Below are 14920 nucleotides of genomic sequence, written 5' to 3'. Positions count from 1 at the left end.
TTTCCTGAAAGAAAATCTTTTCACCAGACCCAGTTACATCTCATCTCGCATCGATCATCAAGCCAAAGTTGAAGTGCCATATTGTCGCACTAATCTATACCATTCTTCATTCCTACCAAGAACCGCCACTGAATGGAACCGCCTTCTCGCCTCCTCAGTCACCATTTGTGACAGCACCAATTTCAAGCTTACTGTTCAAAGTGCCTTATAGTTCCTTCATTCTTTTTTCCTAGTTCTGCAAATAGTGTACTGTACCACTCCTTTCTGTTGTGCCTACCGGCCTTGAAAGTATGTACAATAAATCAATAATATTTAATTTATTATGCCACTCAGTGTTGGTTTAGGTTCAAAACTTTGGTTCCAACGCCATAAATAAATGGGTGATCATTTAGTGCCTACAAAAACTGCATTGTAGTAGCTATTTAACCAGTCAGTGTGTCTCCAGATTTAAGAGCAGCTATAGTGTAAGAGTTTAAGTGAAACAACTGCAAAGCAACTTTTGTATAGGTCTCGTGATCTCATAATCGCTTGTGGCTTCCGAACCTCCGTTAGGTAACATGAAACCGAAACTGAAACAGATTAAAAAAAATAAGAGAGACTCAGCTTAACTTGAACCAAGTTTCACGAACGTGAGCCATCGGCCGTTGTCACTGCTGCCGCATTTGGCAAGCTTCTCCGCAACGGGCTGCTTTAGCCTCTAGTTATTCGATGATCTCAGCAGCCTGTCTTTTATGGCTGCGGTCTGTCTTTAGCGAAGTGGTGTACGTGTATGGCGTACGTATTTACCTAAGGGAATCGAAGGAGTGGTGCAGATAGAACCTAATTAAAATCACACGCAAATACGCATTCTCAGGCGCATACATCTAAATACACTCCTTACTCCTGCCCGATCGTTTCTAAAACGAATCAAACATTCCCCAGTATGCCCAAATTGTTCTGAACACTATGCAAACATAGAACACTGCATGTTTTCCTCTTCGTTTACAATTCAGTCACATCCCCTTTCCACACCCTCCTTCCCTAACTTGGCGGTCTTGGTTAACCTCTGACCACCTGGCCTTGGTGACCCTGGCCCAAGACATTCTCGACGCTTAGTAATGCGTTCAACGAAGTTGTTTCTTCCTCCTCCTAATTAAGATCACGATGTTTAATGCCCGGCATGAGTATGTTTTTCAATTGGAACTTGATTTGGAGAACAATGTATACTGCAGCGCGAGAATGTGTTGCAATATCACGCCAGTATCACGCGAGCTGTGATCGGCTGCGGCGATAGCATAGTGGTCTCGTACCCGGGCACGGCGATGGCGACGAAGTTTGCTGCACAGGATGAGATGAAGGCAACGACGCGCGAGATGAATCATGCAGCGCACTAGGGTGCCCAGATGGCCTAAAAGGCATCGAGGCACCCTACAGTGCACGAATACATGGCGTCATCTGTGTAACGCATGAGGTACTAAGTGCAGGAATCGTGCGGAATAACCCGAAACTGGCAAATACATGCAGTAGAGATAACACTCTATAATATCAATAAAGATTTATTTATTGCGTGTTGCTGACCTCCATGTGGTGTGAATTGTTTGCTAACTTCATGCCTATAGCTTGCCATCATATTACACTAAGAAAACATTTTGTGGCTCCCACTTTGAATCTTGAAGGGGCCGCTTGAGCAAAGCGTGATTGAAATATGATCAGCGCGATTATTTAACACACGGCAGCTAGAAAACACACGATTACATTCTGGCGAGCAAATACCGATTTCATGGATGGATGGAATATAAGAGCGTCCCCTTTGAAACGGGGTGGTAGCAGTAGCTATCACGCTCATTTTTCTCCCTATATCGTAATTATTGTTTTAGATTGGTTAACTATACCGTCAATCTATTTCTTGAATTTTTGTTTCTACATTACTAACATTATGTCACTTTTCTGCTTTTAAATCACCAATCTTCGAGTCGTTTTTTTTTTTTTTTTTGCTAGTTTCCACCATCGATTTATTCACCCGGCCACTGGTATCTCTAAACCCCAGAGCTGCAGGAAGAGTGACTGCGCCTGCATCGACTTCCGGATGGATACCATTACATTCGAGTATAATATGGTCAATTGTTTCACTGAAGTTACCACATACAGCACATGCGTCATCTTCATTGTTAAATTTCTTTTTGTAGCTGCGTGTTTTAAGGCCCCCTGATCTAACTTCAAAACGTAGGGCACTGCCTTTGAGGTATCAAAGAAAGCTTTCTTCCTGATCTGCCTTTTCCACTTTCGGTATAATTCCACACGCTGTTTCTTTTCCATCGAATTATTCCAATTTTTACCTTCTGTGTTTTTCACCTTGCTTAACGCTCTTTAGCTCTTCGTCCTTGTGACCAGCATACTTACTGGTTAGTTTCTTAGTTGTTTTTTTCCTCCACTGTGAGTCAACGCTTTTTAGGTATAGGTATTTAAATACTTTAGCTGCCCATCTGGTACTGTCCAATTTGCTCAGGCGTTCCTCATATAATATTTTACTCTGAGCTTCCCGTACTTCGAAAGATGCCCAACCCATATCTCCCTCTACCGCCTCATTTGTGGTTTTGCCGTGGACACCTAGTGCTAATCGTCCGACGGCTCTCCGATTTATTTCTAATGTCGACTGTACCTCTGATTTTAGGGACAAAACCGCATTTCCGAAAGTAAGCCCGGGAACCGTAATTCTTTTCCAAATACCCCTCAAAACATACCTGTTGTATGCCCACAATTCCTATGCTTCATTATCCCGGCATTTATTCGCCCTTTGACCTTAAGTGATTGCTCATGCTTTCCAAAGTATGCCAATCCTTCGTTTACCCATACCCCGAGATATTTAGATTCTGCAATTCTGGGTATTTCATGGCCTTGTATTTTAAGACCCTGATCAGTAGAGCCGTTGAAAATCACCAGACCCGACTTTACTGCGCGAAAACTGAAGCCCAGAGCGTCCCCTTCGTATCCGCAATAGTTAACTAGAGTTTGCAGTTCTTCCAGACTCTCAGCTAGCAGCACAATATGTCTGAATACTTCAAACCAGGGAGGCGATGCTCTACCGCTTTTCTCCCTAATCTATATGACAGGTTACAACCTAGGTTACTTTTTTGTATCCTCCGTTCCGGGTTTATCATATAAAGCATGAACAGCAGCGGTGATAGAGAACAACCTTGTCTTAATCATTTGCATACATTGACAGCTTCCGTACTTCTTATCCCTTCCCATGTAATTTCTACTTTGTTATCCCGATATATTTCCTGTAGGAACTCTGTTATCTCATAACCGATACCTTCTTCTTTTAATATGTTCCACAGGAGTTCCCTGTTTAAGTTATCGTGTGCCCCGTTTATGTCCAGGAAGGCCAAATACAAGGGACTATTTCCCACTCTAGATATTTCGATGCATTCGGTAAGTACGAAAGGGCTATCATCTAAGCGACTACTATTTCTAAAGCCGTCCTGAAGTTCTCCGAGTATCTACTTTCTACCCATGCTTGCACCTTTAATTTCACCGCCTGCATGGCCAACCTGTACATAACAGATGTTATGGTAATCGGCCTGTAGGATATTATGTGCATCCTTTCTCCTTTACCTTTATAAATCAAATTCATTTTACTCTGCCGCCAGCTGTCCGGAATTTGCTTATTCGTTATGACTGTTTCCAAAGCTGTTAACAGCGTTTCCTTACTTCTTGGACTAAGTTCATTAATCAGCTTGATCGGAATTCCCTCTATTCTAGTAGATGTGTTTTTAGGAATATTTTTTCCTGCCTTTTTCCAGTTTAGATTGGTCAGTTCTAAGCTACTTTGTATTCTGCTATCTTGTGTTGCTTCGTGATTTGCAGAGATTACCCTATCGTCGCTCTTAAATTACTCGGCTATAACTGATGTGATGTAGTTCATTGCGTTGTCTCCCTTTAAACAATTTCCCTCGTTATCTTGAATCCGGTTCTGCTTTCTTTGATCCTGTTTACCTAGCCAGCTTATATGGTTCCAGAATTTTCTTGGTCCGCCTCTAGACGCATCGTCTATGTCAGCCATCGAGCGATAGGTGGACTGCTTCATTTTACTTTGGACGAGGGCCTGTGCCTCAAGTTTCTTCTGTCGATATGATTCCCAATTTTCGTTGATTTCCTCGTGAGATACCTGTGCTTTCTTTGCCATTCGATGTTCCCTTGAAGCCGCCCGTAGTCGTTCGATAGTTTCCCTAATTACCTTATTCCACCAGCTCCGTGGCTTCCTCTTTCCATTCCAGCGGTTTGCTACTTTAATCCCCTTAATTTTCCTCCTTATGAGTAGGTTTACCTGTTCATAATCCCAGTCTTCCATGGAGGCTGTCTCTATGTCTGCTGTAATCTGCGCTATTTGATACGTCGCTTAATTTTGCGTTTACTTTTTGTCTAAGTTCCATTTCTCTTTTCATCAAGGGTCCCATCTGCAGACAAATACGTTTGTGATCACTTCCCAGACTACACTCCCCTCCTCCGTCTATTTCCACTTTTGTGACCTTGCTACAAATTCCCTGCCACATTAGACAGTAGTCAATGGTCGTCTGCCCGTTGCGGAATTCCCAAGTGATTTGTCCTTCGAATTTTGTTTCTCTGTTTACAATAACTAGGTCGTGTCGCTCACAAATATCTAGCATTAGCTTCCAGTTACAAACCGTGTATCCATCCAGATCGTCGATGTGGCCGTTCATGTCCCCAGGCAGAATAATATCGGCCCCGTCTCCAAACTGGCTTATATCGTCACTGAGGCATTCAACGAGATCCTTTTTTTCTTGCCTGCATTGGTGTCTTGTTCCTAAATAAAATACCCCTAGTCATGTCCTTATGCCGGCAATTGTTCCTGATACCCAGATACGTTCAATACAAGATGACTTTATTTTTTGCCAATTTGTTCCCTGGTGTGTCAACACACCTACCCCTCCACCTTTTTTTTCCGTTCTCGTTCTGTTGCACCCTTCCCAGACGTAGCCTTCTATAAACGGCGGATCCCTGAGGTGAGTCTCGCATAGAGCGTACACACCTATTTTGTCATTTAGCTGCTGTTCTATCTCTAGCCATTTCGCTCTTTTTCTACCTCCTTGCATATTTATGTTGCTGATTCTAGTGTTAAACTTCTTTTTTGTGCTTTTCTTTCTCGATCTCCTCCTCGCCATTTTGGGGGGCTCAGCCTCCGTTATTACGCTTTCTTCTGCTTCATTTCTAACTACCTCAGTGCGCGGAGCCCTCGCGGACCCCCTAAAAAAGCTACAGCCCTGCCTGCCATGCGCCAGCCGATCTCTGCTCCCACCCGTCTGTTAAAATGAATGCCATCTCGCTGAAAAGCCCTGTCAAAACCTGCTTAATGCATATCCCTGTATACCGTAACCACATCAATACACTTCTCCAGGCTTAACTTTCTTATGCCCTGACTAACTGTATCCACGTCCTTTTCCAGCTTTCCGTTCGATCCTATCACCTCCGGTACTGTGCATACAACTATCTTCGCTTGCTTTGTTATCTCCCTGATATCGTCAACTGCCTTAGCTAAACTTTCCACCAGTCCTGCAGCGTCACCATTTAGGACATCGTTTAGCCTCGCGGCTACTATCACCATATTGCGCTCTGCGGAATTTTTCAACAGCCAAAATAGGTTGTACTCTCTTTCAAGCACTGCCCTCATTGTCATCCCTAGGAAGGTTTCAACTAACACTCGCTTATCACACTTTACACGTTCCAAGATATCTCCCTTGCACCTGCTCATGTTAGAATCTCCGGCGATAAGCACCTGGGCATTCTCTCTCCCTCTCCCAACCGTTCGCTCTAGCTTTCGGTTATCTGTGTCCTCTCTGGGATTTTCATTCTTCCTTACTTCTTCCTTTTTTTCCGACTTCTTAGCAGCTGCTTCTAAATAACTCGGTCGGTTCAGATCCGCCTGACCTACTTTGCTTATGCCTTCCATGCCAGTGCTGGTCCCAACCACGTGGCCCGCACTGGAATGTCCGTCCTCGTTGGTTCCAAGGAGAAAGTCGGCAATTTTTTTTTTTTCATTTGAGGAAGCTGTCCTAGCAGTTTCTGATTTTCTGCCCTAAACAAACCTACTTCATTTTCTAAATCACCCACACGAGACGCCAAACTGCCCTTTTCTCGTTCAAATCTATTTAAACGCGCACTCAGCACGCAACACCGACACAAAAAGTCACCGCCTTCCGCTTCATCTACAGAGTCAAAATGCGTTTCCTTGAGATTAACCTGCGCGTCACATTGAGTACACTTTACCTTCTTTTGATTGCACATCTTCAGCATGTATCAACTGAACTATTTCTACTACGAATTCTCAGAATATACAAACTGCAAAAGGAAAGACACAAAAACGACTAGCAAACACGCGTTAAAATAAACTCTGCGAATGCCAACAGCCTAGAAAAAAGAATATTTATCTAAGCAAAATAGCTAAAGAATGAACACCGAGAAAACCTGGCTACCAGCACGAAAAACCCGGCCGCTAGGACAAAGAGCTAAAATCTATTCCTTAGGCTGCACCTAACCTAACTACCTGAAAACGAAATAAAGTTAACAAAGGAAAGAACTCATCTATTTGACGCTTTCGGAAGCTCGCGCTGTCGCCAGTCCGTCCGTTTCCGGTAGCCACGTGCAATCGCAGGAGCGATGGAACACACGTCCGCACCACACGGCTGTCAACTCCAACAGGTGCGCAGCGCCACCGCCGCCGTAATGCACTCTGGGAGTTGTGGTACATGCGGCCGGCGGCCGCGTCGGCGCGATGCGTTCGTACACGCGAGAAGTAATCCTGTCTGCGTTGGCACTTGATGTTTATTTTTTTCTATGGTCTGTAGTACACGTTAGCTCACCTGAGGGGTGTCGTGTGCTCTTACAGCTGCGCAAACCATGAGGAAGTTCCGAATTTTGTTTTGTTTTCGTGAAAAATAAAAAAACCTATGGTAGAATCTGGTCACTGGAGGCAGATAAGAAAATTCTGTTCAACAAAGTTAGCCGCTTTTTCCGTTTTTTTTTTTTTTTTGTTCTTTTTTTCCACGGCGCATGGGCAGATGCGATATCTTTAGGTATCAAGGTTTGAAATTCCTTTTACGCGCTGTTAATCTTTGAAACAGGCGCTCTTATGGCCATTGAAAAGATGGTCGTTAAAAAACTGATTTACAAGCTGATTTATTTATAGGAAGGGAAAGGCGTGGTAACTGTCTCACTTGTTTTCTGTGGACACCGCAACCGCGCCGTAAGGGAAGGGAGGAAGGTGGGAGTGAAAGTGGAAAGAGAGAAAGAGGAGCCGTAGTGGGGGGCTACGGAGTAATTTCGACCACCTGGGGATCTTTAACGTGCGCTGACATGGCACAGCACACCACGCCTCTTCGTTTCGCCTCCATCGAAACGCAGCCGCCGAGGTCGGGTTCGAACCCGGGTGCTCCGGCACAGTAGTCGGGCGTCTTACCACTGCACCACCCCGGCGTGGCGTTAACCTTCGTGATACTTCGACAGGAAGTCTTTTCAGCGATTTCTGCCGAATTTGAAATTGCGGAAATTGAGGCAGCCCCGCCGCGGTGGTGCAGTGGTAAGACGACCAACTACTGCGCCGAAGTTCCCGGGTTCGATCACGACCGCCGGCGGCTGCGTTTCGGCGGAGGCGAAAGAAGTGGCGTCCGTGTGCTGTGCGATGTCAGTGCACGCTTAAGATCCCCAGGTGATCGCAATTACTCAGGAACCCTCCACTGCGGCCTTCTTTTCTCTCTCCGCCTTCACTCCCACCTTCCTCCCTTTTCTTACGGCGTGGGTCAGGTGTCCACAGATCAAGTGCGACATACTGCGCCTTTCCTGTGAACCAATTATTTATTATTATGAAGGCACGTTTCACATTTAGAAGCAATTAAAGAGAGTGCATGGTTGATGCGCGTATTCGCTCTTCGACTTCTGCAATAGCAGCGACAAATGTAAAATAATATTACTTGTTACTCATCGTGTTCTGAACATCAATAATATTCTAACATACATAATATTCTATTCTATTGTGACAGATACTGCGCCTTTTCCCTTCCTGTGAACCAATCATCATCAACATAATATTCTATTTGAGCAATATTATATTTAAATCAGAATGTAACTGATGTCTTTCTCAATATTTCTCATAATGAAAAAAAAAAAAGGCCCGAATCACGTCTAAACATCTGTAGATCCTATTCAAGCCTATACTTAGAAAGTCAGTCTGAAGATTGAGTCAGTCGCATGAGAGCTGCCTTGGCGGCAAAGTGTAATTGATTTTAAAAATAATTAATAATTACGGAAATAAAATCAATTCAACTCTAATTCAGCGCATTCAAATCATCCTCTCCTCATTTTCTTGTTTTACACTGAACGCAAGTATTAGTGACAGCTCTAGTTAAGAATGCGGCAGAGCTTGGTGTTATTGCCCGGTTTATTGATGGTAAATGAACAAGCATTTCCTGAATATATTTACGTTGTTATCGGAGTAGAAGCAATTACATGGCCAATTTTAAACAAAGAACAGAGTGTAAAAATAGACGATCTTTTTGTGACACATCTAGTGAATACCATATAGTGAGTACCATACTCTGAATACTAACAGGGCAAGATGAGATGAAAAAAAATACGAGGCTTATCAAGGTTAAGCCCAGTGGATGCGAAGCATGTTAAGCAGCTGCCTCAGTGTGGATGGGGCTAAGTAACGGAGACGTGGTTTTAGGATGATCGTCGTACTTTATTCTTTGCAGCCCGACAAACACACTCTTATGGTCTGTAAATGCATGACTCTTGGTTTGCACGTCACTTACGCATACACGCCCGGCGCAAAGACGCTGGCGCGGTTGCGGGCACAGAGACTGACGCGACGGCGGGCGCGCGCCGCTTCATCCCTGGAGTGACGTCACATATCATGTGATGCAGCGATGGTGGCGCCGCCGCCGCGTCGCGCGCGACGGCGCGAACCGAAGCGTGGAGGCCTCCGCCGGGCGACGTCCGACGGCGCGATATGAGGCCCCATCTGCAGCCGGTGTGACGTCATCACGTGACGTCATGTCACGTGACCCCACTTCAGGGTCAATGGTGGCCACCGCCGGGCGTCGCGCGAAGGCCCGAAACCTACGTTAATATGCTTCGCGTAATTATTGTCGGGCGATGTTCAGACGTGGTCATCGCTTTGAGTGGGCATGCTGGGCTGACAAATTAAGCTAAAGTTATAGCCGAGTGCTTTCTTATTTTTACTTTAAACAGCTTAAACACGAAGGTTGGAATAATAACCGCAGCGTCGTCATCCTGGTCAGCCCACTGCATGCAACAACTGCAGATAAACAGAGCCCCGCACCTGCTACAAAACTTCGTAGAGGTTCCTGTGTTACCTTTACCTGAAGGGAATAAACGACACGACACAGACTCACTGAGAGCTGTTCTTAATGCCAATGAAAGCGCAAAATAAAGTATTTTGTCGCCGCTCATGTGAATGTCTAATGTGAATAAAACGTTTTGTAAACAATACAGTATGCAGCAGTGCAAACAATGTCACGTAGGCCTAAAACCAGCATGGTGCTCCTGTAAACGTTTACGTTCACAATGGAGTTTGCGAAATCGATTTAGTATTTTTCTGAACATGCAACGTAACAAATCTTGAATATAGTTAAACTATCTGGAATTAGTGTAGATTTTATACATATATGACATGGATTTATCCAAACATTCAGGATATAAATAAATAGAAAAGAAGATAAGAATTTTGGACGACTGATAATTAAACTTAAGCCCTTTGATTTAGCTAGGTGTAATCCGACGGGTGAAACAAGCCAACCAGGTCCAAGGACTCCAGGCCGCCGTCTCGGCGGATAGGCTGTATCTGTTGGACAATGCAATCTAGCTACCACCACCATGCAAAGCCAAATTGCATCTGCCCGTGCTCTACACATTCCAGACGTGTTTCATTGTCTACCAACAGTGCACCCTCTCAGAAATGTTCTACTCCTTCCCACGCGCTAGCAAAAGGGATAAACGAATAGTTCAGTGTAATGGAAGAAGCATTTGCTGTCTTTGCTGCTCACTACTTTTCTTTTCCTCTTCTCTGTTGTCAACACTCAAGCTAATAAGGTGCCCTTGAAGAATATCAATACATAGCTGACGCTAGGGTGAGGTTGAGGAAAGTACAGTGAATTCTATGAAATGCGGATCGCTGTGGAGAAGGCACGAATATTGAGGACATGAAAAAGGAGGCCTGTAAAAGTAAAAATAAAGGCATTTGTCCATTCCCGATCATTGAGCATCCTTTGGCGCTAGGGAGCATTTAGCTCCCTGCATAAATTGAAACAGCCGTAATATTTAGCCAGAGATATAATTTGTAACAATTCTTTTCGCGTTTCATCATTTCTATTGCAAAACATTAGTCAGCTACGTACTGCTTCAATTCAGTTACGTCAAGAAAAACTCCAGACATTCTTCCGAAATTTTATTTGTTTAAAACCTCCTTTTTGAGACATTTTACAACGTTTAAGCAAATAAGAGTCTGTTTGGCTCTACACTCGTCTTTGATTAGTATGCTAGTGTCAAAAGCGTATGTTCTGCGATAACGCTATACTAACTACCACGTGGTATTTCATAACGTTGTGCTCTTTTAACGAGAAATCAGATAGTGACTGAATAGTTATTTTTTATGATGTTTCAGAGGAATCTACATAATTGCAGCGACGGACTCCTTCATCAGCATCTTCGGAGGGTCCGTCATTTTCTCGGTGTTGGGAAACATGGCGTTCCAGCTTGGCGTGCCAGTCTCCGAAGTCGTGCAGTCGGGTGAGAACTGCTTCCACACTCGTAGCCTCATCTGGATCTCTTTCATTTTTTTTTCGGTGCTAAACGATTTAACAGAACCCGCATCCTTAAAAACAAAAATTTCCGTATGGCTACAACCAAGCGTCACAGCTGTAGACAAGATACTAGAATAGAATAGGTTTGGTTTGGTTTCTGGGGTTTAACGTCCCAAAGCGACTCAGGTTGTGAGAGACGCCGTAGTGGAGGACTCCGGAAATTTCGACCACCTGAGGTTCTTTAACGTGCACTGACATCACACAGCACACGGGCACCTTGTTTTTCGCCTCCACTGAAAAGCGGCCGCCGAGGCCGGGATTCGATCCCGCGTCCTTGGGAACAGTGTCGAGCGCCGTAACTACTGCACCACCCCGGCAGGCACTAGAATAGAATAGAATGTGATCAGCAAATTGCACATTTTCTGGTATGTGTATCCCGATTCTGCTAAAATTAATTGTGTACTACAATAGAATAGAATACTATTAATTTTAGCAGAATCGGGATACACATATTAGAAAATGTGCAATTTGATAATCATATCTGAGATTCGCGAGGCAAAAGGCGTCTCTATGGAGCTGGACATGGCTTCGGTGAAGCGTCTCTTTAGATTTAACTCCGTGTCTTGATGGTCCGAAAAAGAAATGCTGCAGCATCACGGCTCCTCCAGGTAAAGAAAACAGGGCACTTCGTCGCCACTAAAATGATGTTTTATTGTTGCCCGTTGCTACAAGCGTGTCGGACAGTTAAAGACGGAACAAAATTGCAACTTTCAAAGGTATTGTCTAGTCTACGCTTTGTGATCGCTCACTTAAAGGGGCCCTTTCAACTCTTTCGGAACAGACGTTTGATCAAACGAAAGTAAACGTTGTCCCCCATAATGACCCATTCGCTTCAGCACCGTGACGACTGCGCAGAAGGCTAGATCACCATCTCATCTGTCTCCCATATTAATAACGCAGCCTCAACTGACAGCGCCTGCCACTTTGAAGACACAGAGAATAATGAGCCGGACTTCGTGAAGTTGTGCTGTATACCGAAAAGGGAACTGCTTAAAGCTAAATTAAGACTTCTAAATTTCCCCGAGAACCACCATGTTTCGCTCTTCGTGACGATGTCCGTTTATTATCCGCCCCTCTTTTTTCGTCTCCTGCTCTTCGGATTTCAGTGCAAAAGGGCTATTTTACTGGATAAACGGAAACAGGAGCTACGTTTGAAGACTCCACCTTCGAGGATACCTGTGGCGTGAGATCGTCGGCAGGTGACATGGTCAAGCATTGATTTGTCGGCAGTTTCTGTTTCTCTGACGTCACCTGTCATGAAGTCACCTGTCATTCTGTTTGCCTACATTGAACATTTGTGTGATGTTCATATTGTCGTATGTGTGCGCAGCGGCTCTTTGGTTGTGGCACTCGACAGCTGAACTCCAGGACGTCCGTTCGAATACGGCGTCCGCGGCGGCCGCTTTTCGATCAAGGCGGAAAGCAACGCACTCATGCACTCTGTGATGCCAGTGCACGTGAAAGAACTTCAGGTGGTCAAAATTTCCGGGGCCCTCCACTACGGCTTCCCGATTCGGCATAGTCGCTTTGGGTTGTTCAATGAACCAAGCCAAAACCATTCTTCACGGGGTCTAACCGTAGAAACTCTCGTTATGAGCAATGCGAATTCAGTTTGCTTGAAATGCACGGTGAGCCGAGGCTATCGCGGCTGTCGGACGCTAAGACGTTATCAAGTAGCGTGAATAAAAGCAGGCGAGAAGATAGTCCCGACGTTACCTTCATCCACCATCAACGAAGATAAGCTACTCCAAACTGCCGCTGTCTCAAGCTTACCGTGATCCGCGATCCGCCGCCGTGACCCTCTACCGCTCGTGGGCGGGGCGCACAAGCTGATTGGTTCCGATGCGGCAGGTTAATGTGCCGACATCAAGTATGTGACGCCATCTGTTGGCATCAAAGTGACCTGGGCATGCGCAATGGAACGCGCGGTGGCGGATCACGGTAGCGGATCGCGGATCACGATGCGCTAAATCTCTCTAATGTCATGCTCAGTCACGTTGACAGTCTGCTATTTTTTTTTCGCGCTCTGTCTTTCTCTTGTCTTTTTATCTGTTGGATTTTCTGGATATGAGTACATTTTCATATAAATGCAGCAGAGCAGGCAACAGCTTGCTTGACACGCTCAGGCGCCAAGCTTTAAGAAACCAAAGCCAGGGAAGAACAACTGAAATACAAGATGCTTAAGTTGAACGACAGATCAAAGTGGCCTTCTATGAATAATTAACTTTCGATGCAGTACGGGCGCAATTGATTTCCCGAACTTTCTGGCTCTCTTTACTGCTGCTTATCTTCCAGGCTGATGAAGAGACCTCAAGTAATTCACGCATGATCGATTCTTTATCTATATCGCTTTGTTTGCAGCATTCGGCCTAGCATTCGTGGTGTACCCGCAAGCGCTGAGCCTCGTCGAATTCTCGCACGCCTGGTCGGTGACATTCTTTGCCATGCTGTTCCTATTGGCCATCGACTCAGAGGTACAATCCAAGAATGCCAATCGATTCGTGATTTAGCGAAAACTTAAGCCTGCACCGTGCATATGCCTACAAAGTAAAGGGGGTACAGTGTAAAGCACACATGAAAGACTGAAGTTGTCCCGTATGTGATAGTGCTTCTCGCGCAGTTTGCAATATCGTTCACAGCTCTCTGTCGAAGGTCGTGCCTGTTGCGCCAACGTTTTTGTTTACGCGAAATCGAACTCACAAAGGTCTAAAAATGATTGAGATTGTAGGTAAGTGATTCGCTGCATTTCGTATCAGAGTGATCACGTTTATGCCACCTTGCAGGCAGCTATGGCTTGTTTGCAGCATTCATAAAGTGTGAGCAACATTATGGTAAGACCTTCGCAGTGATGAACAGGGACTGGCAGTGAAATATTTTATTTTGCTTTTAGCGATTGCGTCGAAAGTATATTTTACCCCGGAGTAGTACTTTACGCTTTGTAGTTTGTATAATAAAAAATTAGGGAGACACTTAACCTTGATCTAGCGTCAAGGGTAAGACGCTATAGCGTTCCACACACGCGGCCGAGTTTTTTTTTTTTTATTTTACCTTAAAAATGTTTATACATCGATACTTAGCATCAGCAAATATTGTCTTGCTTTTCTGAGCAATTTGACAGATTTCAAAGAATATATTTCTTTGGTTTCGATTATTTCACTTAATTGATCAATTACACACTCCAAGATCGCTTAATGAGCATATTCAAGAACTAGCTTTCAATCCGGCCATTTTAACACAATTGAACCACCTTGTTCCTTTTTCACTTCCTTAATTAATCAATTATTGTAATAGTTTCATTACCTCATTATTCCTTATCACGCACCAATTAAGAACCACAAATCACGATAAGATTTTTTTACGTAGCTCCCGATTATTTTCGACACGCAGTGCATAACTCTATGCTTTTCGACTGACTGAGCTGTATAAGCTCTCGCTTAATACGAGTACGTTGGTGTTTCAAACGTGTGCCTTTTATATCTCTACCGCCAAAGTATCACAAGGCACGTTTTTGAACGCCATCCGTCACATGCGCTTTGAGCCCCACATGTTGCTTTTATCTTCAATGACTTGGATGACTATACATCGACACCATGTTTATACACCAGTATGTTTAAATAAATAAATAATTGTACCTTTTGAAATCATTATATAGATTTGGGATACATGGACCACCACGAAGTATTCGCCTGCGTGAGCTAAACAAATCTATTTCAATTCATCTTTGACACTGTTTGAGTTTCACCAAGCGAACGATGGCTTTGGCGTTTAGAAAGTGTTTATTTCACCTGAGCCAAGAAAAAAACTGCTGTACTTTCGCAGTACCTGACTGTTCTCCTACAACGCAACATCCAGCCATCTCCAAGAGGTGTAACGACTACAAACAACACTCAAGTTTTTATTTGGTTGTTTCATGACTTATACAAGCTAGGCACTTATTACAGGGACAGGAACTGTTCGGCCGAAACACTGTTAAAATGATTCAATAAATTATTCAGCATTTGTTGGCGAATACCACGTGGTGCCCCATGCATTCGAATTTCACA

The 14920-nt window shown here is 44.3% G+C and overlaps 1 protein-coding gene across 1 annotated transcript in view; it reads left to right on the top strand.

Moving 5' to 3' along the window:
- LOC146178422 (sodium- and chloride-dependent glycine transporter 1-like) overlaps positions 1 to 14920 on the top strand; it is a 39145-nt gene that overhangs the window by 18621 nt on the left and 5604 nt on the right. Inside the window, exons 9-10 of the mRNA XM_084579965.1 lie at positions 10679 to 10803; positions 13239 to 13351. Coding sequence (XP_084436091.1) covers positions 10679 to 10803; positions 13239 to 13351 — 238 coding nt within the window. The remainder of the gene's footprint in view (positions 1 to 10678; positions 10804 to 13238; positions 13352 to 14920) is intronic.

This window comes from Amblyomma maculatum, chromosome 9 (assembly GCF_055883805.1).
Source record: "Amblyomma maculatum isolate TAMU_Amacu chromosome 9, ASM5588380v1, whole genome shotgun sequence".
Classification (NCBI taxonomy): Eukaryota; Metazoa; Arthropoda; class Arachnida; order Ixodida; family Ixodidae; genus Amblyomma; species Amblyomma maculatum.
Note: the sequence above shows the minus strand (reverse complement) of the source record. Positions and strands in the feature narration are given on the sequence as shown.